This window comes from Pelophylax lessonae, assembly GCF_965119305.1.
Source record: "Pelophylax lessonae genome assembly, chromosome: 3".
Lineage (NCBI taxonomy): Eukaryota > Metazoa > Chordata > Amphibia > Anura > Ranidae > Pelophylax > Pelophylax lessonae.
Window position 1 is genome coordinate 483,883,882 of NC_138770.1, and position 23,464 is coordinate 483,907,345.

General features: G+C 48.7%; 1 protein-coding gene across 1 annotated transcript in view; it reads left to right on the forward strand.

The window, feature by feature from the left end:
- The window catches only part of MTR (5-methyltetrahydrofolate-homocysteine methyltransferase), a 1,642,758-nt gene that overhangs the window by 325,188 nt on the left and 1,294,106 nt on the right, over positions 1-23,464 (forward strand). Inside the window, exon 9 of the mRNA XM_082249226.1 lies at positions 15,130-15,230. Coding sequence (XP_082105352.1) covers positions 15,130-15,230 — 101 coding nt within the window. The remainder of the gene's footprint in view (positions 1-15,129; positions 15,231-23,464) is intronic.

Genomic DNA, 23,464 nt, shown 5'->3' on the forward strand with positions numbered 1-23,464 from the left:
TACAGCATCCTCCAATGGGCAGAACGCTTCGTTCTGGCCCTCTCTGCTGTACACATTCAAGGTGTGGAAAACTGTCAGGCAGACTATCTCAGTCGGCAAGCGTTGGACCAAGGGGAGTGGTCCCCCCCCCCCCCCCCCCGAGGTGGATCTGTTGGCGTCCTTACTCAACAGAAAGGTACCAAGGTTTGTGGCAAGGTTACAGGATCCTCTTGCAGACTCCACAGACACTCTGGTGGCTCAGTGGGGCTAGTATTGTCTGATCTACGCCTTGCCTCCTCAAGCTTCTGCCACAGCTTTTGCGCGAGATTGAGACCTGAAGAGATTCCGGTCATTCTGGTGGCCCCGGATTGGCCTCGCTAGTCTTAGTACGCTATTAAATAGGGTTGTGTCATTGAAGCTGACTAGAATATAGAAACAAATATAATGGTACCTACATCCCAAGGAAATGAATTGTAAATCAAGGACTAATAAGTCCTACCACATAGTGGCAGTATGAGGGCTTAGGAGAAGGGGGACTTTAATGGTACCCAATAATTGGTTTCAACCACCAACAAGTAAAAGTTAAAATACAATCTTTATTTCGTATTATTACATTGAACAGGTGTGCACAAAGCAAAATACATACAGAGACATCACAAAAATTGTTTTTTACATTAAAAACAAGAGCGGTTTCTCAATATAACCTCAAGTGATCAGCCAGTACGGCTAATTCCACTACACAATGCCCGACATATTTTGCTGTCGCTTCTTCAGAGGCATGTAGCTGTAATGAGATGATCTCTAAGGTTCTACATTGAAAGATAGACATTATGTTATTGTTTATACATATATACAGTGCCTTGCAAAAGTATTCGGCCCCCTTGAACTTTGCAACCTTTTGCCACATTTCAGGCTTCAAACGTAAAGATATAAAACTGTAATTTTTTGTGAAAAATCAACAACAAGTGGGACACAATCATGAAGTGGAACGAAATTTATTGGCTATTTCAAACTTTTTTAACAAATAAAAAACTGAAAAATTGGGAGTGCAAAATTATTCAGCCCCCTTAAGTTAATACTTTGTAGTGCCACCTTTTGCTGCGATTACAGCTGTAAGTCGCTTGGGGTATGTCACTATCCGTTTTGCACATCGAGAGACTGAAATTTTTGCCCATTCCTCCTTGCAAAACAGCTCGAGCTCAGTGAGGTTGGATGGAGAGCGTTTGTGAACAGCAGTTTTCAGTTCTTTCCACAGATTCTCGATTGGATTCCGGTCTGGACTTTGACTTGGCCATTCTAACACCTGGATATGTTTATTTGTGAACCACTCCCTTGTAGATTTTGCTTTATGTTTTGGATCATTGTCTTGTTGGAAGACAAATCTCCGTCCTAGTCTCAGGTCTTTTGCAGACTCCATCAGGTTTTCTTCCAGAATGGTCCTGTATTTGGCTCCATCCATCTTCCCATCAATTTTAACCATCTTCCCTGTCCCTGCTGAAGAAAAGCAGGCCCAAACCATGATGCTGCCACCACCATGTTTGACAGTGGGGATGGTGTGTTCAGGGTGATGAGCTGTGTTGCTTTTACGCCAAACGTAACGTTTTGCACTGTTGCCAAAAAGTTTCATCTGACCAGAGCACCTTCTTTCACATGTTTGGTGTGTTCTCCACAACAGTATCTTGAACCTGCCTGGTGTGTTCCTTGTTCTTCATGATTCTCTTTGCGCTTTAAACGGACCTCTGAGACTATCACAGTGCAGGTGCATTTATATGGAGACTTGATTACACACAGGTGGATTCTATTTATCATTGGTCATTTAGGTCAACATTGGATCATTCAGAGATCCTCACTGAACTTTTGGAGAGAGTTTGCTGCACTGAAAGTAAAGGGGCTGAGTAATTTTGCACGCCCAATTTTTCAGTTTTATATTTGTTAACAAAGTTTGAAATATCCAATAAATTTCGTTGCACTTCATGATTGTGTCCCACTTGTTGATTCTTCACAAAAAATTAGTTTTATATCTTTGTTTGAAGCCTGAAATGTGGCAAAAGGTCGCAAAGTTCAAGGGGGCCGATTGTGCTCCCTCACCGAATAAGCCCTATCACCAATAGCTAGATGGAAAAATACATAAACTGGAGTGCATGCTCAACAAAGTCTCCCCGGGGACGAGTGCGGGAGCGGGTATAAGGTTATGTATCGCAAAATATCTGCTATATACTGTGGGATACCAGAAAATGTATCTACATATGACCGTTCATATTTCTATTTCCTGCACCATCACCAGGTATAGTCATAGTACAGACAAATGATTAAATACAACACAGGATTAATATCATACCTATTGTTCAACAATTTTGGTTGAACATTTGTTTAATCGGGCCACAGGGAAAAACAGGATATGCATGTATAGCAATGTTTGTGTCCGCTTCGGGGGTCTCCACTGACATAGACTACAAAAATATAGGCAATAAACATAAGTATAAATATAAGAAGGGAATAGTAATCTCCATCTATATGAATATATGTATAGACCATTAATCGGGGTCTGATATACTCATTGTTCAGTAAAAAATCTATTTTCTCTGTCGCTCATTGACAGACGTAGTCCTCGTTGATTAATATCAACTCGGGTTATACTGCCCTCTACAGGAGTAGGACTAGACAGGAAAGAAAACGTTCTGGCCACACCCTAGGGGCAGTCCCAGAGGGTATATCCATCTTACTTCCTGCTACAGCAAATCAGTTTTTTTCTGTCTAGTTAGGAGTAAGGACCTAGATTCCTTGCTAGGATCTTCGGTCCTGGCAGGATTTGTTTAGAAATACTTTTTTTAGACAGCTTTTTTTCTCCAGTGTTCCTGTGAGATCTTCAAGCAAGTACGCTGAAACTGGGCGACGGGCTGGACGTTGAGATCCAGTGGTCACCCCAGTTCAGCCTACGAGCGCGTGCAGGCCATAGCTCCGCGCTGGGTCGGCCGCGACATAGTCCCACTGGACGGGGACTGACCCTGCGAGTTAAACGTCTCGCCTGTACGCCAATGACCAACAGAGTCACGGCGTCCGTATTGGTCGACAGCCCCCCCACCCCGGTGGAGAGGGGTTCTGTCAGGAGTTGGCACCCGCCTGGTTCCGGTATGGTGAGTAGAATGTTCCCCCTCTCCCCCTGTTGGGTTTGTTGGTGGACGCGGGCCCCTCTCTGGGATGGTCGGACACTCAGTTTCTGGGTCTCCCCTTTATCCTATAACAGGTCACAGATCCCCCAATTTGAGTGTGATTTTTGTGAATAGAAACCAGGAGGCTTGGTTTGGGAGCTGACTATCTAAAGTCACTATATGACTGTAAGGGTGACTGAAGTCAGTGGCAGACTACTAAAAGGCTATTGAGATATAGAGGTATCCTACCGGTCTAGTGTGTACACAGGCCGATGCCTATGCCTGAGTTACTGCAGCCACAGATCGCCATCCCTCCAGAAAGCCGGTCACTTCCACAGGCAGCACAGCCTCCCGCAGACCGAGGACACCTCCCGCAGGCCGAGGCACTTCCACAGGCCGCACAGGCCGAATGCACACATCCCGCAGGCCGCTGCTAACTTGCAAGCCGCCGCTATCCTACACAGGCCGCCGCCATTTTTCTGCAGATCGCACAAGGCCGCCATATTGGCGTAGCCTCGTGTCTCCAGCATGGGGGCGGCCATGTTTGAGGTGACCAAACACCTCGTGGAGTAATTGGGAGGCGCCGGAAGGCGTGTAAAGGGGCGGAGCCGCCTCCTTGGCCCAGGGAAAGCAAGCCAAAGACTTCCTGTCTGTAACAGACAGTGCTGGAAGCAGGTTGATAAGAAACTTCTGTGCATCAGGTGAGCCTTGGGGTCTCTCTCTCTTTCTGAGGGGTCCAAGCAGGTAGACTGAGGGGCACTATTGCGCTGGGGGGCTAAGTTAAAAAAAAAAAAAAAGATGTTTTTTTCTTGCAATTAATTTTTTTGTGTTTGCTGGCAAGTGTCTTGTTACATGAACCCTGCCACACATGTATCCCCACCTGATCCCCTCAGGGTGGCCGCAGGACCCTCCAGTACCCCACTTGTGATGATGCATTATCAGCAGTTTTGGAGTCTTTGGTATCCCGGGTGGAAGTAGCCTGTCAGGGACGGGGGTCAAGAAGAGCGACCCCCGCCTACCCCTATGTCATCTGATACCTCAGATACGGATTCTGAGCTGGTCATTGCAGTCCCTTTTCTGGGGTTGTTGTCTCAGGTACGGTCTCCTCAGACAGTAAGGAGGACGCTTCTGCCTCCGCCATAGCACAAGAAGCGTTGGTGGAAGCACTAGTTGTGTCTGTCCGGGAAACCTTAAATCTTGAGGTTACACCGGCAGAGGTAGCTGAGACTCATATTCTTTTTTTGGTACTAGCAAGCCTACCAAAATGGTGAAGGGTTTCCCTTGCCCAAATAGGGTCGTCCGTAAATGAGCCCTGCTATTTCCAAACGCATGGCTAGGCGCTATCATTTTGAGGAATCCCTCATTACAAAGATGGACGGTACCACCAATAGTGGACTCACCGATTTCCAGGCTAAATAAAGCCACTGTTATCCCGTTGGACTGACAGAATGGGCCCCACCCATCTCTAGGGTGGGGGGACGTCTTCACCGGTTTCCGGATCCAGGGCTTTCCAGAATCCCGGATAAAGGGGTTCGCAAGGTCATATGGTCGGGATACAAGATCGATTTTCGATCACTTCCACCGGTGCGATTCTTCCCTTCTAATAGTTGACATCCCCGGGTCGCGTAAAAGCTTTGTGGGGGACAGCTTGATACAACAAGCAGTGGTAGTTCCCATTCCTTGGAGGAGTTCTAGTCGAACTTGTTCACAATGCCCAGGAAAAAGGGCTAGGTGCGTCCAATTCTGGTCTTGGAAGAGATGGAGTCCATCCATACAGTGTTGGCCTCCCTGCATCAGGGGGATTTCCTGGCGTCCATAGACATTTAGGATGCCTATCCTTATATCCCCATCTTCGCAGGACATCAGCGTTTTCGTTGCTTTTCCCAAAGATCATCCCTGGTTCTCACCAGGAGACTGAACTATCTGGGCCTAATTTTGGATACATCCTTGGCAAGAGTGTTTCTCCATGCGGAGAAACTCCAGAAGATTCAGTCAATGATTCGGATGTTGCTGTCCGTCAACTGGCTGGGATTGATGGTCGCCTCCTTAGAGGCAGTACCGTTTGCCCAGTCTCATACCCGAATTCTCCAAAGAGGAGATTCTTCTCATATGGAATCGGAATCCCGATTCCCTGGACAATCGGATCTGATTGAGTGAGCGGACCAGGGAGGCTCTGGTCTGGTGGCTTCGGTCTCCGATGCTCAGCCAGGGGAAGTCATTTCTTCTGATAAATTCCAGGTTACCGATAAATGTGTTGGAACTGAGAGTGATCAGACTTTGTCTGATTTACTGGACCGAGCAGCTCCAGGGCAGCCCGGTTCGGATCCAATCGGACTATGCCACGGTCATGACTTAGGTCGATCACCAAGGGGCACCAAGAGTGTCCTGGCGGCCATAGAAGTGGCCAACATTCTTATTGGGGGAACAGTTGTTCCAGTTCTCTCCGATATTTATCACAGGGGTGGACAGGCAGATTATTTCAGCCGTCAGATTCTGGATCAAGAGGAATAGTCTCTACATCCAAAGGTATTTCACCAGCTGTCCCTTCATTGGGGCACCCCGGATATGGATCTGTTGGTAGGTTGGCTCAACAGGGCTCGCACCCGCGATCCTCTAGCGGACGCAGCAGACGCGCTGAACGGCCTGTAAAGGCAGTATCAGCTACTATATGTCTTCCCCCCTCTCAAATTGCTGCTGAGATGTCTCCGCAGGATAGAGGTGGAGGGAACTCCAGTTATCCTGGAAATTCCGAGCTGGCCTCGTCAAGCCGGGTACGCCGACTTGGACAGGCTAGTCGCGGACGCTCCTCGGAGACTTCCTCTCAGGGAGGATCTGCGGTCTCAAGGACCGATCTTCCATCGTGCTTTAGTCGCTGGTTTTAATGGCCTGGCTATTGAGACCCAGGTACTGAAGGACAGAGGGTTGTCAGCTTCAGTTATTCCTACTCTAATTAAAGCAAGGAAAGCGACTTCCAGCAAAGTCTATTATCGCACATGGAAGACTTATATCGCGTGGTGTGAATCTTTGGAATTTCCCCCACGTACCTATGCGGTGACCCGATTCTTGGCTTTTCTGCAAAAGGGGGGTTGAGCAGAAACTATCCTTGAGCACTATCAAGGGTCAGGTTTCAGCATTAGCAATCTTCTTTCAGAAGCCTTGGGCTACTCATTCCTTGGTGTCCAGGGGGTGCGGCACTTGGCTCCACCAGTGCGCGCCCTTACCGCCCTGGGATCTTAATTTGGTGTTTGTCGGTTCTTCAGAAACCTCCCTTTGAAAATATCAGGGAGATTCCCTTGCTTACATTATCCCAGAAGGTGGCCTTCTTGGTGGCTATCACTTCTGCACACAGGGTGTCAGAACTGGCTGCATTATCATGCCATTCCCCATATCTAGTGGTTCATAAGGGATAAGGTAGTTCTTCATCCGAAGCCATCCTTTCTCTTACGTCCTCCGACAGTCGCCGCCCACTTCATATTCATCACCAATGGGGTTATTCCGTAGGAGTAGCTAGGCAATAGAATATGTTAATACAAAGATTTTTAACATATCCCACCCCCAGGGGGTGGTCCCCTCAGTACATAACCCTCCACTTCCTGTATCCAACTCAGTTTCAATGTCTAGCTTGTCAGGAGTGGCTGCATGTCTCTATGCTAGGGCTTTTGTCTCAGCCTTTCTTTTCTTTTGATTTTATTTGAGTTTTTTTCTCTTTCTTTACTTAGCTGTTATTTTTACCAGCATTAGTTTAGTTCTTCTGATGAAGAGGATCATGCGGGTTGCGTCTCGGGCTGACCCCCCTGGTCGCAGGTTGTGGGTCAGTGGTTTCTCAGCCCGCCATCGAGCGTTCAGTCAGGTACCGCTCCTGAGGTTTCTGAACGACCCATCCCTGTTCGGTGCAGGGATGCTATGGTGAGGTGGCTACCTCACTGGACGCTGTGCGGTTTCTCAACCCACCATTGCTGCGTCCTGGATGCGACTCTCCCTGTCTCATGTACAGCGGCTTGTTCGCCTGTGCGGGTTCCCCACGCCACCTATGAGGTAAGTGTAAATCTATGTGGGGACCTGTCTGTCTGAGGGCTGTCAGTCTGGGACTGTGTTACCCTGCCTCTGTCACACTGTAAATGTTCCCTATCTCTCTGGTGCATGCTGTGGGCTGCAAGGAGGGGGGCTGTGCTGCACTTCTGTGTCAGACTGGATCTGTGTGTCAGACTGTGTGCTGTATAACATGCATGTATCGTGTTGGGGCACATTTCTAAGACCGCTGCGGCGGTCCGCCATGTTTACTGTGCATTTCACTGTGTGAGGGAGCGGAGTTTTCGGCGCCAAACGACGCCATTTTGTCAGCGCTCGCTCCGGCCGCATGGTAACACTGCTGGCGGCCATTTTCTTGTAGCCTTGCATAGGCTTACACAGAAGCGCCCTGTATTGCATTCCCTGGGCGCACCGATCGGAGCAGCAGCAGCAGCATTGGACCTTACAGGTTTTATTTATCTCTGTGTCATTACCTAGGTTTAGCCTTTTCTCCCTGTGGGGGTCTCATATTGGGCTAAGTGTGTGTGTGCGGTGGGCAGCGCTCGCCGCGCTTGTTGTGGGGGCTGTTAACCCTTTCTTTTCCGATCTGCTCTGGGGGCAATGGATTCTCAGGAAAGCAAAATTCCTGCCACCTTGGTGGGCTCACAAGGGACTGCTGTCTCTCCTCCCCCCCCCCCCCTCCAGGGGGGGGTTTTGGCTGCGTTTGTGGCTAATCTTGCTGCTCAGGTGCACCTGCTGGTGGCTGCTCAATCCACACATGACCCAGAGTTTTAATTTCCTCTGGTTCAGAGGAGGATGGTGATGGGGCTGCTGTGGCTGGGGTCTCCCTATCGGGGTCCCGTTCCTCCCTGGACCTTGTAGGGTCAGAGGTGGAGGCTGAGGTAGAGGGGGTTGATAATTCTTCCCCTGGCTCGTCTGAAGAGCTTGCACTCATGGATGTATTGGTTGCTTCTATCAAGCAAACACTGCGTTTAGAGGATGAACAATGTCCCCCTGCTGCCTTGGTGGCTTATGGGACGCAGAAAAGGCGCAAAATGTCGCAGGTGTTTCCCTGCACTGATGTTTTTAACGCGCTGTGAATGAACATTGGCGTAATATACGCAAACCTTTTGCTGTACCGAGTAGGTTTAAGCTACGCTATCCTTTTATGACCGCTACTGATGAGCGTTGGTGTGTCCCCCCTCCGGTGGACCACGCGATAGCAGTTTTGAACAAGTCCACTGCGATTCCTGCTGAAGACACCCCGGTGTTCCGGGATGCCACGGACAAGAGGATGGAGTCCCTTGCCCGTCATACCTATTCTATTATGGGTTCTATGTTTAAAGCCTTATTGCTTCACTTATGGCGGCCCAGGTGGTCGCGAGCTGGACGCAGGTGATTAGACGTGTCCTGGTGGCTGATTCTGCCCCCCAGGCGACTTGGGATATGGTGGATCAAATCCACCAGGGTGTCATGTATTTGTGTGATTCGGACCTGGATATGGTTCCGTTGGCTGCACGTGTACATGGTGTGGCGGTGTTGTCTCGCCGCCTGGTTTGGTTGAAGTGTTGGGTCGGTGGCCAATCTTCGCGTAAGACCTTAGCTACTCTGCCTTTTGGTGGTTCTCGCCTTCTTGGTGAATCCCTTGATGCCCTAATTTGGGGGTCACGGGTGGTAAGAGCACGCTCTTGCCTCGATCCCACAAGACTAAGACGGCTCCTGGTAAGAAGCATGTCTCCTTTCGGCCCCCTCAGGGGTCTTTTTTCGTGCCTTTCGGTCACACTATAGGGGCAAGCCGTCCAAAGATCGAGGCTAACACACCGGTTCCGCGGCCCACAACAGTGCGGCCTGAAGGGGCGCCCTCACCCGACTCAGGGGTGGGGGGACGCTTGCTCGGTTTTCGCTCAGCCATGGCTGTCCCGGGTTCGGGACAGGTGGGTTCAGAAAATCGTTCGATCTGGGTACAAGATCGAGTTTCTCTCTCGGCCGGAGAGCAGATTTTTTCCCTCAAATCTTCTGCTATCCCCGGAGCGTTTGCGGGACCTGCATCTAGCGGTGCAGAACCTGAGGGCTCAGGGAGTGGTGGTCCCGGTGCCTCATCGGGACAGATTTCGGGGGTTCTATTCCAATCTGTTCACCGTGCCCAGGACGGAGGGCAAGGTACGTCCGATTCTGGACTTGAAAGCTCTGATCCGCTTTGTGCGGGTGCGCAAGTTTCGCATGGAATCTCTGCGGTCGGTGGTGGCTGCCCTGATTCCGGGGGAGTTCATGGCCTCCATCAACTTGAAGGATGCGTATCTTCACGTCCCGATTTTCGAGGGGCACCAGAGGTACCTTCGATTCGCCATAGCGGAAGATCATTCCCAGTTTGTGGCATTGCCTTTTGGCCTCGCCTCGACTCCGCGGGTGTTCACCAAGGTGCTGGCGCCTGTTCTGGCTTTGTTGAGAGCCCAGGGCATCTCGGTCCTGGGATATCTGGTGTCTGCGACCAGCCAGGGTCTGGAGGAGGATCTGTCCTTCACGTTACAGACTCTGCAGGAGTTTGGTTGGACGATCAATTTTCCAAAGTCGACATTGTGCCCATCGGTTCGGATTTTTTACCTGGGTATGATTCTGGACTCTGTCCAGGCGTAGGTCTTCCTGCCGGAAGAAAAACTCGCAGCTCTTCAGGAGGCAGTCAGGTCCCTCAGGGACGTTCCATCTTCGTCCTTTCGGACGTGCATGCGGTGTCTGGGATTGATGGTCTCGGCTTTCGAGGCGATTTCCCTTCGCCCAGTTTCACACGCGGGATCTCCAAGCGGAGATATTGTCCAGGTGGGACAGGCGTCCGCAGTCTCTGGATCTCCAGATGTCATTGAGTTCTCAGACCAGAAGGGATCTTCTGTGGTGGCTTCTATCCCCCTCAGTATCGGGGGGCAAGTCTTTTCGTCCCCTTTCGTGGACGGTGATCGCCACGGACGCCAGCCTGTCGGGCTGGGGTGGTGTTCTGGGCGTTCTGTCCGCCCAGGGTGTTTGGTCGACGGAGGAATCCTCCCTTCCGATCAACGTTCTGGAACTGAGAGCGATACTCCTCTGTCTTCGTCGTTGGAACCCGGTTCGGGTGCAGACGGACAATGCCATGGCGGTGACTTACATCAATCACCAAGGGGGCACCAGGAGTGCCCGGGCGGCTCGAGAAGTGGCCGCGATTCTGTCTTGGGCCGAGACGCATGTTCCGGCAATATCGGCAGGTCACATTCCGGGGGTGAAAATTTGGCAGGCGGTTTTTTCTGAGCCGTCGAACCCTGGACCAGGGAGAATGGTCCTTTCACCCGGCTGTCTTCCAGATGTTGTGCGCGAGGTGGGGTCTTCCGGAGGTAGACCTGTTCGCGTCTCGTCTGAACTACAAAGTACCACGGTTCGTGGCAAGGAGTGCGATCCTCGGGCAGACGCGTCGGACGCGTTGGTTGCCCCGTGGCATCAGTACCATCTGATGTATGCGTTCCCGCCGATTCAATTGCTGTCCAGGTTCCTTCGCGGAACCGACCACGGTGATTCTTGTGGCACCGGACTGTCCTCGCCGGTCCTGGGACGCAGACCTCGTAAATCTGGCAATCGACGCCCCGTGGCGTCTGCCTTTTCGAGAAGATCTTCTGTCGCAAGGACCGATCTTCCATCCTGCTTTACAGTCGCTGGCCTTGACGGCCTGGCGGTTAAAACCGAGGTCCTGAGGAACAGGGGTCTTTCCCCTGAGTTCATTCACACCTTAATAAATGCGAGGGAGTCTTCCTCGGAAGGTTTATTACCGTACTTGGAAGGCGTATTTTGCCTGGTGCGTATCCAGGGGTTTCTCTCCTGACACTTATTCGGTGTCTAGGGTGTTGCCCTTCCTTCAGACGGGTGTTGACCAGCGTCTGGCGCTGGCCACGATCAAGGGTCAGGTGTCTGCTTTGGCCGTTCTTTTTCGACGGCCTGTGGCATCTGATTCTTTGGTTAGCACTTTTGTGCGGGGGGTACGTCATCTGATCCCTCCTAGGAGGGAACCTCTTACCCCTTGGGATTTGAATCTAGTTCTATCAGTGTTGCAGCGTGCTCCTTTTGAAAGGTTCAGGGAGATCTCGCTGTCTTTGTTGTCCAGGAAGGTCGCCTTTTTGGTGGCTATCACCTCGACTCGACGAGTGTCGGGGCTGGCAGCCTTGTCCTACAAGTCTCCGTGTCTGGTTGTGCATTTGGACGAGGTGGTCTTGCGACCTAACCCTTCTTTTCTTCCAAAAAGGGTTTCGGACTTTCATCTCAATGTGGACATTGTCAAACCTTCGCTTTGCGCGAAGCCGAAGCATCCGACGGAGGTGTTGCTTCACTCCTTGGATGTTGTCCGGGCGATTAGAGTCTATTTCACATCGACTGAGTCTTCTCGCAAGTCGGATGCCTTGTTTGTCCTTCCGGGAGGTCCTCGGAAGGGCATGGCGGCGTCGGCTTCTACAATCGCCAAATGGATCAGACAGACCATTGATCAGGCCTATGCTTTGAGGGGAAAAGTTCCCCCTGTACCTGTGAAGGAGCACTCTACCAGATCTCTGAGTACGTCTTGGGCCTGTCGTCATGGGGCCTCTGTGGCCCAGGTGTGTGAGGCGGCGACTTAGTCGACCGTACACACTTTCACGATATTCTACAGAGTAGATGTTCAGGCATCGGCTGATGCTTCCTTTGGCCGCAAGGTTCTTAGTGCGGCAGTTCCCTAGAGCCCTTGTTACGGGTTCTTTGGCTTTTTGGGATTTTTGTTTTTTCCCTGGGTTTTCTTGCTCCTGTTGAGCGAGTGTTTTGTTCTTATGCCCAACTGGTTTCCTTCCTTTGGTAAGGTTCCTTTCTCTGATGGGGAGACGGCGTTGCCTTGGGCGCGGCTGTGTTCTTCCCACCCCTCATGTTTACACTGCTTTGGGACTTCCCCATTGGTGATGAATATGAAGTGGGCGGCGACTGTCGGAGGACGTAAGAGAAAACGGAATTTTTGTAAAATCTTACCTGTAAAATTCCTTTCTCTGAGTCCTCCGACAGTCGCCGCCCCCGCCCCTCTTTTGGGGTTTTGATGTACTCTCTACTGCTATTCCACTGAAACTGAGTTGGATACAGGAAGTGGAGGGTTATGTACTGAGGGGACCACCCCCTGGGGGTGGGATATGTTAAAAATCTTTGTATTAACATATTCTATTGCCTAGCTACTCCTACGGAATAAAGGACATAACCCCATTGGTGATGAATATGAAGTGGGCGGCGACTGTCGGAGGACTCAGAGAAAGGAATTTTACAGGTAAGATTTTACAAAAATTCCGTTTTCTTCCTAAGGTGGTTTGAGATTTTCATCTGAATGAAGATATTGTGCTACCTTCCTTGTGTCCTAAGCCCAATCATCCTCAGGAATATGCGTTGCATTTCTTGGATGTGGTTCGGGCAATCAGGGTATACCTGAAGACTACGGAATCGTTCCGTAAGATGGATTCACTTTTTGTGATCACGGATGGCCCCAGAAAGGGGTTACCTGCATCTGCCGCGACTATCTCCAAATGTATTAGACCAGTGTTTCTCAACTCCGGTCCTCAGGGCACACTAACAGGCCAGATTTTAAGTATTACCTTGGGGAGATGCAGACTAGAATACTGCAATCACTGAGCAGCAAATGATATCACCTGTGATGCATTTCAGTTTTCTTGCAATTCTGGCCTGTTAGTGTGCCTTGAGGACCGGAGTTGAGAAACACTGGATTAGACAGACGGTGGTACAGGCTTATTCTATTAAGGGTCGGAATCCTCCGTTCCCTGTTAAGGCGCACTCCACTCGAGCGCTCAGTACTTCCTGGGCCTACCGCCATCAGGCGTCAGTGGTCCAGGTGTGCAAGGCGGCTACCTGGTCGTCGGTTCATACCTTTACAAAATTTTATAAAGTTGATGTGATGGCATCGGCGGATGCCTCATTTGGCCGCAAGGTTTTGCAGGCCGCAATTTGAGGAGACCGGTGGTCTACCTCGAGGGTTTTTTTTTTCCGTTGGAATTTCAGTTGAGTCTCATCGTGTGATTGATGAGCCTTTAAAACTTCTAGTTGGCACCGGTTGGGCCTTCTAGATTGGATTTTGATTTCCATTTTCTCACCCCTCATTTGTGGCACTGCTTTGCGACGTCCCGAGTTGATATTAATCAAGGAGGACTACGTCTGTCAATGAGCGACAGAGAAAAATAGATTTTTTTGTAAAATCTTACCGTAAAATCCTTTTCTCTTAAGCTCATTGACAGACGTAGTACCCGCCCCTCTGTTTTTGGGTTGGGTTAAATTCTCTAAACACTGCTTTGTGACATAACTGATTTGCTGTAGCAGGAAGTGAGAGGATATACCCTCTGGGACTGCCCCTAGGGTGTGGCCAGAACGTTTTCTTTCCTGTCTAGTCCTACTCCTGTAGAGGGCAGTATAACCCGAGTTGATATTAATCAAGGAGGACTACGTCTGTCAATGAGCTTAAGAGTAAAGGATTTTACGGTAAAATTTTACAAAAATCCATTTTTTGTAACTTGTAAACAACATGTGTCAGAAATAGGCTTGGTCCTTAAGTGGTTAAGAAAAAGAGAAACTATCTCTGAATGGCTCCTGTGCAGAGCATCCAACCTGTTTTTTTAAACCGAACCCCTTTCATACAATTTAGGAAAACAATAGAAGGCATCGAGAATTAAAAATATACATATAGCGCTAGTGCACACTGTCCAACATTCCTGGCAAATGACCATGGAAAAGTGCTTTTAGGGATACCCTGAAAAATGAGTTTGGTTTGTAAAAAGGGCCTTCATGATTTCTTGACAATTTTTTAAACGTTTTATAACCCTTGTGGATTTGTAAACAAGTTTCCTTTGTGAAAGGGCAGAGGCATTTCAATGTCGGTTTACCTTTTTAATTAGACAACCTGCTTTTTATAATCCTTGCATTTTTGTATACAAGTTTCCTTTGGTGTTTGTCTTAACATTACAAACACTATTTATCTTGTTAGAAGTGTGGCCAAAGCTTTTTTGGTCCCATTTCTCTTCTGGGTCACAGGAGTGCTGCCGAAACCCAGAGGCAGCCACTTTCGCACCCTCCAGAGCCTGTTTCTCCAGACACAGTCACCTATCTGCTCAGTGAAGACTGAGAACGGAGTGATCAGCGATCATATGATTGCTGAATTATCGGTCTTAAAGCCGGTAGGAGACAGCTGCAGCATCGGACCAATGCTGCAGCCATATAGGTTTGTGTTTTTTGTTTTGTTTTTTGTTTTTGTTTTGCTATATAACACTTCTTTAAGGAATTTGACTTTTTTAATAGTACTTTATTAACAAACGAACTATGCCAATTCTATTGCATCACTTCTGAGGATCTTCTCTTTTGCATCTATGCACACTGGCCCTAAAATCCACCAGTTCCCTCGGCATAAAAAAAGCTCATATAGTGCATTTTTGTACAGGCGTTTAAAGCCGGCTATGCATTGTTCGAATCCTGTCTGATTCAGCAGGAACCAGGCGAGATTTAAACTGTTAATGGGAAGGCTGAACGTGCCAAGTTCATTGATCAACTTGGGTGCAACCAGGTGCTGGATTCCCTAGTGATTATTGCTGGCAGCTGCTATAGCCACTAGCAATAATCACGGTCTTCTCCCAATGGGGACAGCTTAATATCTCTGTAACATACCACAAATTGTGTTCACATTGCTGAACGGCAGCTGCTTCGCATGGGACCTAGAAGCTAGTGGAGATCACTTTAATAGTATACTACAGTGATTTCCAGCTTCTAGATGGGTCCTACAGGTAAGGTATTTGCATAGCTACATTAGTCCAAGCTTATTTTATTGTCAAGTTACTGATGGGTAAGATTTGTTTTACTTTTATGTTTGTGACAAAACTGTTCATATAAAGGTTTAGCTAAAATTTGAGTGTTTCAGAATTTAGATTGCTTTTTTTCTTTTTGGTATCCAGTACTTCATAACAATACATTTTCTTTACAGCATTGGCTTAAACTGTGCTTTGGGTGCTCTTGAAATGAGGCCTTTTATTGAAACCATTGGAAAAAGTACTACGTCCTACATCATTTGTTACCCAAATGCTGGTAAGAGTTACAGCTGAAATAGTGTTATAGTTTTATTGCATAATGTAGATGGGTCTGTAATTTGCTAACATACTCAGTCATGCTGGGAATAGAAGGGCTTATACCATTTTTCCTAAGTGCTCATATCTGCTCAGCCTTTCCTGTCATCTCCAAACCACTTGCCGACCAGCCTATAATAGTTTTACTGCTACAGGGCTGTGCCCTAGATCACGTGTGTACATATAAGTGGTCCTGCACTTCCAGGTACGGGGCACGAATGCGCGACAGCTTGCTGGTGCTGTAATTATGCACAATGGGAAGCTGATCAGTGGGTACCACAGACTCTGTCCACCTGCACCCGCCAATTGTTCTTTACAGAAGCAGAACGGTAGTCTTCCTATGTAAACAAATCAAATTGCCTTTCTCTCACTTACAGGAGGCATTGATCCTATGCTCTTGCAAAGCAGGGACATGGATCCATGGCTTCCCCCTAGTTAAAAACACCTCCCAGACTGTAGGAAAACACTTGCTAGGAACATAGTTAACCCTTAATCGTCCCTGAACCCCTTCCCAGCCAGTGCTATTTAGTACAGTGACAGGACATATTTTTATCACTGATCACTATTGGCGTTATTGGTTCCCAAATATGCGTTAAGTGTGTCAGTGTCCAATTTGTCCGTCACAATATCTCAGTCCAGCTAGAAGTCACTAATCATTGCCTACCAGAGAGCAGGAGCTGTTAGTGGAGTCTGCTCATTGTGCTCAGCATGCAAAATCATTCAGTCTAGAGAGTGTTTCACACTGGTCCATGTTGCATGGAGGCATGTTGGTTCATGGTCCATGAGGCATGTTGGACAGTGGGAGGAAAGCTGACTAATGGGTGCATATACTTTTGATACAGTCCTGGTGATTGGCAGATGGCAGGTCGCCTCAGTACATTCTGAAATACTGTATAAAAGGGTGGAGCACATGTGCTGTGGGGTCTTTGACTGAAGAACGGAGTCCCTGAGGGAGGGGGCGACTGCCTCCTCCTCTGTAGAAGTGCCATGCGGTTGCAGGAAGTCAACCTGAGGGCCAGAGGAGCGGTAGAGAAGAGCTGAACCCAGAGGTCCTCGAGAGCTGACGAAGAGGAGACACTGGAGACCCTGGAACTACAGTATCGTGAGTACAGGGACTCATGTAAAGAGACCTGACCTGAGGGGGGCCACCCCTGCTAGTAGAACAGTCAGTTGACGGGTGTCAGCCGAAGAAGAGAGAGAGAGGATACTAGGTGTCCTGAAGATAATTAGTTGTTCACCAAGTCATCTTAAGCATAGGAGGCTTAATCCACATTCACCCAAAGTGGCAGGATGAATCAACAGCCTGGTTGTACCAAATCTATAGTAAAGCAGAGCAGATAGGAGTCCTCAATCACTGTGAATAGTTAAAGTTGGAGTATCCAACTATTTCCTTCTCCGATCCCCCATTTTACTATAAAACACAGAAACAACCAAATACCCCTGGACTGATTATTTTAGTGTTAGCCAAGAAGAATTAAGGAATTGTCTTTGCTTATGGCTGTGTGCTGGTAACCAGGGAGAACCCACAGAGTGAATATCAAGCAGTCCTTGCGGGGGCAGTGCTACATATATATGATATAAATATATCCCATAGTTTGTAGCAGAATACAAACTATGGCATAAATTGATGAAAAAATTCAATTTTCTTTATATGTTTTTATTGTAGGTTTTATAGGAGGAAATATTGGCCTTTTTTGTTTTTGGGGAAAAAAAATAAAAAATGCAAAGGTGATAAAATACCACCAAAAGAAAGCTCTATTTGTGGCGAAAAAAACCCCCATATGTTTTATTTTTTGGATACATTATCGCACGACCGGGCAATTGCCAAAGTAACATAGTGCTGTATCGCAAAAAAATGGCCTGGTCATGAATGGAGGTAAATCTTCTGAAGCTGAAGTGGTTAAGCCACACTACGGTCCGGTCCTCCAGGATGGGCTTCTTGCTCAATCAACATGATCCACGTTTGGTCCATGGTTAGGTTCCAGAATCCTGGATCTATCCTAATGGTACCTCCTGTCCTCCAGAAGCAGGAACTCGTGCCTGTAGCTCTACTCTATTTTGTTAATGGGCTAACTGATATTACAAATTGTATATCCAGAAGAAAGCTCCTTTTGGTACATATATACCCTTTGGCTCAAATGTAGGTTGGCAGAGCATCCATGCAATAAACACCTCTAACAAGTTACATATGCCCTTGGATGAGGATAGCCTCCCCAAATTCCTACCTGATCCCTGAGGAGGCAATTAGAGTATTCCCTAGATCAGTGTTCCCCAACCCCCGGGCCTCGAACCGGTAGCGGTCCGTGGATCAAACGGTACCGGGCCGCCCGAGGAACTTTAAATAATTTTTCTGTGGCGGCCGAGCCCACCCATTGTGTGACAATAGCGAACGGAAATTCACTATTGTCACACGGATCCTCCTCCTGGCCAATCAGGGAGTGGGTCCTCCCGCTTCCTGATTGGCCGAAAGGCAAACCCCATGCCATTGGCCGAGGAGGAGGCGGGAGGACTGATGACTCGAAGAGACACGGGACTGAAGAGAAGCTGCCGTGAGGTAAGTGCACTGGTCTCGCAGGGGGAACGCTGGCATCTCTGCATTGAAAGGGGGCACGCTGGCATCTCTGCAAAGATTGGGGGCATGCTGTGGCACTGTGCATTGATTGGGGGCATGCTGTGTCACTGTGCATTGATTGGGGGCATGCTGTGGTCACTGTGCATTGATTGGGGGCATGCTGTGGTCACTGTGCATTGATTGGGGGCATGCTGTGGTCACTGTGCATTGATTGGGGGCATGCTGTGGTCACTGTGCATTGATTGGGGGCACACTGTGGTCACTGTGCATTGATTGGGGGCACGCTGTGGTCACTGTGCATTGATGGGGGCACGCTGTGGCACTCTGCATTGAGGGGGCACGCTGGTCACTCTGCATTGACATCCCCCACACCCCCCAGCGGACCACAGAAATATTATCAAACGTTGACCGGTCCGCGGCGATAAAAAGGTTGGGGAGCACTGCCCTAGATCAATAATCTCTGGTGTTATTGTGTATTTGTTATTATCTAGGTCTATTTTGTGCTTTTAGAATGCACCCAGCACAATCTACTTAGCTCACCAGAACTAGTTGAGGGAGTCTATTCCAAATTTTCACAGATCCTAGGAAGAAGCCTTTTGTGTATGGAAGTTAAATCTCTTTTTCTGCAGATGAAAATATCCTCTGTAATGGCTTGAAAGTGAATAAATCTACACCAAGTGCACTATATGGACGAATTGTTTATCGTGGTAATCATACCTCCCTTTAATCTCCTCCTATTCAAGAGAATACATTTAGTCCAGCTGATCTTTCTACACAGCGAAGCTCCTTCATGCCTCTAATCTGTTTAGTTGCCCTTCTTTGCACTTTCTCCAGATCTCCAGTATCCTTTTTGTGTACAGGTGCCCAAAACTGAACTGCATATTCCAAATGAGGGTTTACCAGTTTTATACAGGGGCCAAATTGTCTCTCTCTCTCTCTGAAGTCTATAACTTTTTTAATACAAGAAAATATTTTGCTTGCTTTCAAAACTGTAGCTTGGCATTGCATGCTATTAAGTCTATGATCTAACCGAACACCCAGATCTTTATCCGCTATTGACTCCCCCAGCTTTTCTCCTCCTAGAATGTATGGTACATGCATGTTTTTAATCCTCTAACTGTATAAATGTACTTTTATCAATATTAAACCTCCTTTGCCACATACAGTAGTTTCCCAATTAAATAGTGCATTGAGGCAACTTATAAGTTGGAGGCATCCCCTGAGAACATTATTTTTCTACAAAGCTTGGTGTCATCTGCAAACACTAAATTGGAACTTTTAATCCCAAACTTTATATCATTTATAAATATATGAAATGTAAGGGTCCCAACATTGAACCTTAGGGTACACCACTAATAACCTTAGCCCATTGCACTTTAGCTGTATGTGAACTGTGTCAAAGGCTTTTACAAAATTCAAGTATACCCTATCCACAGCCACTTCTTTGTCTAAGTTTTTGATTTCTCAGAAAAAAGCAGACTTTTTATTTTTTTTAGCTGCCAATTGCCTTAAAATGCGTTCTCTCTCGTTCATTGGCGAACACAGTAACATATCTTCATTAGTCAAATGGGACGTCCCAAAGCAGTATCAGCATGAGGGGTGGGTAACAAACCCAGCAAGTAACAATTCCCAATTAGTTGAATGGCTTATGCTGTGCTTCCTAGGAGTAGGACACTAGGTGGAAAAGGGTTAACAAAGATAAGAGCTTTAACTACACCCATTGGGCAGTCCCAGGTGGTATACTCCCACTTCCTGCTTCTAGGATTCAGTTTAGTAACCAGCAGTGTCAGAAGAATACATAACCCAACTCCACAGAGGGGTGGGTGCTGTGTCCGTCAATGAACATCAGAGAAAACTATTTTACGGTAAGACAAAAATCCAGTTTCTCTATCGTCCGTCGACAGATGCAGCCTCATCTCCATGAGCTGATTTATGCTCCTCCTATCAGGAATAGTCTAGGCAGTTAAGATTTGAATACACATGCCCAGGGGTCTGCTCCCTAGACATAACCCCCCACTGAACTATTCAGCACATCAGTTTGTTTCTGCCTAGAGAAAAGGAGTTGGACCTAGGTTTCCTGCTGGGTCTCCAGTCTGGTTTTTTTTTTTTTTAATTTCAGAATATTTTCTTTCATGTTCACTCACTTGCTAGCTAGTGTTCAGGGAAGACTTTTCCTGGCGATCTACAAGAAACAACGCCGGCTGGGGCTTCACACTGGATAAACCAGATCCTTATGGTCCCCCCCAGTCTGGCCTACGAGCATGAGCATGTTATAGTTCCAACCTAGGTCTAGCCATGTCAGTGCCCCCTGGTCCAGAGGGGGACGGAGCGGATGCTTTGCTGAGACGCATCGACCTGGAATGCCCTGAGTCGCAGCGTACTCATCGGCTGGCAGCACCCCCACTTCAGGTGGGAGGCACTCTGCCCGTAGCGGAGCCCACCCGGTCCAAGGTATGGTGAGTAAATGTGCCCTCCTTGCCCCTGCTGGCCTTGGGGATGTGGGCCCTCCCCTGGGGATAATGGGATTTGTGCCTGCAAAGAGATCCCCCTGGTCTGCCCAGTACCCGGTCTGTGTGTCCTTCCTTCTCCCTGTCAGTGCGGAGTATGCTCTGGCGCTATGGGGGGTGGGGGTGACATGGTACCTTGGGCTTTCTGGTCCCTGCTGTGGTTCATGAGGCCTTCCGGTTTCGGTCCCTAGCCGAATGGTTGGCTGTGGGCGAAGCCATCTTAGATGTGGGCAATGAGATTTTTTTTCCCCATAGGCTTGTATGGGGTAGCCATTTTCCCTGCAGCTTTCTATTGCTTTCTGTAGGCGTCCCATCTTTGTTTAGCCCTGATGCTATACTCAGCAGTGTTTCCCTAGCAGACGACATCACTTCCTGTGTGATTTCTCGCTGCTGTACAGAGATCACTTCCTGCCTTTCTCCATGCTGTGGTAGATTCAGGAGAAAGTGTGTCTGAGGTGGTAATGTATTGGGGTTTCTGAGGGCATATCCTTGCACTTTCTGCTGTCAGTTTGGCTTAAAGGGGTTCCTTGCAGACCGCTGCGATCAGTGGTAAATACCACGATCAACACACTTAAAGCGATAGTACTCCGTTTTTTTGCTTTTTGCACTATGGAGTCCCAAACTGAAAAATAACCCTCAGGCCCATGCTGTGCGACTCCCAGACAGTCCGGATCACAGTCGCTTGCCGCGATTTCAGCAGCCCCGGAAAGCCTGGCGACTAAAGTTGATTTAGTCATGAAAAAGGTTGATAGCCGAAAACGGATACTGCCTTCTCCTTCTATGGAGGTGTCCTCTGATTCAGAGGCTGATAGGGTTTCGCCGGGCACCCCCCTACCTGAGAGGTCGCTGTCCTCGCAGTCAGATGTTGAAGACTTGTCTTCAGCTGCAGCGCGGGAATGCGCATTAGTGGAAGCCCTGATTATTTCAGTGTGGGATACTTTAAAGTTGACCGATGAGCCAACGCCGGCAGGGATGCGGGTGGATTTCGGCTCTCAGAAGACTCCAAAAGCTGACAGGGTTTTCCCTTGTCCCGACACCTTTCACGATATTGTGAATGACCAATGGTGGCGCGTTAAGCACGTGTTAGTGGTGCCTAAATGCTGTAAACGCCGGTACCCTTTTGCTGAAAAGGTCTCCAACCGTTGGACGGTGCCACCTAACGTGGACCATCCTGTTTCCAGATTGAACAAATTTACCCTTGTGCCTGTGGAGGATTCCCCAGTTTTTACGGATCCAGTGGACAGGCGGGTGGAATCCCTTTCCCGCCATCTTCATGTACTGGCGGGTTCCATTTTGATACTTGCTTTTGTGTCTCTGTTGGTTTCACAGACTGTGACGGAATGGATTAGGGGTTGTGGGAGTCTTTGTACCCCGAGACTGTTCCTCAGGAACAGCTGGATCTGTTGGACCAGGTGATCCAGGCTCTGGTGTTCCTGTGTGATGCGTCTATGAATACGGCTCCCCTGGTGGCCAGGGTCTCAGCCGTGGGCATTGTTTTAAGACTCATGATTTGGTTGAACTGGTCGGCTGACCAAGCTTCTAAAAAAGGCCTTAGCTGATCTCCCCTTTCTGGGAGACAGGTTGTTTGGCGACTCATTGGATGAGTTTATCAAGGGAATGACTGGCGGGAAGAGTACTCTTCTTCCTCAATCTTCCAATGGTAAGACACCCCGTACTAAGTGGGTCCCTCCTTTTCTGCTCATAAACGTTTTTTTCGTGTCTCCGGGGCGCAAGAAAAAGGTAACCTGTTCAGAATTTCTGGAGGTGCTAAAAAGCCCTGGCGCAAGACCAAGGCCGGTCAGTCCAGTGCAGTAGACGAGTCCTCTTCAGCCTGAAGCAGTGCCCTCATCCGACTCAGGGGTGGGGGGACATCTGCGCTACTTTCAGGAACCCTGGACTTCCTTCAAGACAATTGGGTTCGTGAACTGTTTTTTTCCAGGTACAAGATCGAATACCGGTTCCGGTCAGGGGATAGGTTCTTTCAGTGAAATCTTCACCTGTCTCTGGGGTGTTAGAAGGATCTTTGGGAGGCTTTGCGAGATCTCCTGGCTCAAGGAGTGATTGTGCCAGTCCCCCAACAGGAATGCTCTTGAGGTTTATATTCAAACCTGTTCACTGTGCCCAGAAAGGAGGGCAAGGTGCGTCCAATCCTGGACCTCAAGGCTCTGAACCGCTTTATGCGGGTGCGGAAGTTTTGAATGAAGTCCATTCGATTGGTGGTGGCATCTTTTAATCGGGGATTTTCTGGCTTCCTTCGATCTCAAAGATGCATATCTCCACGTCCCCTTATTCGAGGGACATCAGCGATTCCTCCGCTTTGCGGTGGCAGAGAAGCACTTTCAATTTGTGGCATTACAATTTGGTCTTGCCGCGGCTCCCAGAGATTTTACCAATATACTGGTCCCTGTGCTGGCCTTGTTGCGTCGACAAGGTATCTTCATCGTGGGGCATCTGGACGATCTCCTGTTGCGAGCAGTTTCCCATTCGGATCTGCTGCACAACGTATTCATCACCATTCGGACCCTTCAGGAATTCGGGTGGACGATCAATGACGCCAAATCTGCCCTGACTCCGCCTGTGCGGGTCACCTATCTGGGCCTGATCCTCGACCTTCGAAGCGGTCCCATTTGCTCAGTCTCACATGAGACCACTGCAGAAAGATTGTCAAAATTGAACAGAGATCCTCGTTCTTTGGACCAGAAGATTCAGTTGAGCCGTCTCATGATGTCAGCTCTCAAGTGGTTTCTCCAGTCACCTGTGGTATGCCAAGGCAAGTCCTTCCTGCCGGTGTTTTGGACAGTGGTCACCACATACTGCAGCCTGTCCGGCTGGGGTGGAGTGCTTGGGAAGCTCTGTGCCCCGAGAACTTGGATGACAGAAGAGTCTTCCCTGCCGATCAATATCCTGGAGCTGAGAGTGATCAAGCGCTGCCTGCTTCACTGGACAGGTCGGCTACACGGCTCTCCAGTTCGGGTCCATAAGGGCAATGCCACAGCCGTGACTTAGATCCAATCATCAAGGGGGCACCAGGAGTGCCCTGGCAGCCAATGAGGTGGCCGAGATTCTGGTTTGGGGCGGAACACAATGTTCCGGCTCTTTTCGCGGTCCATATCCTGG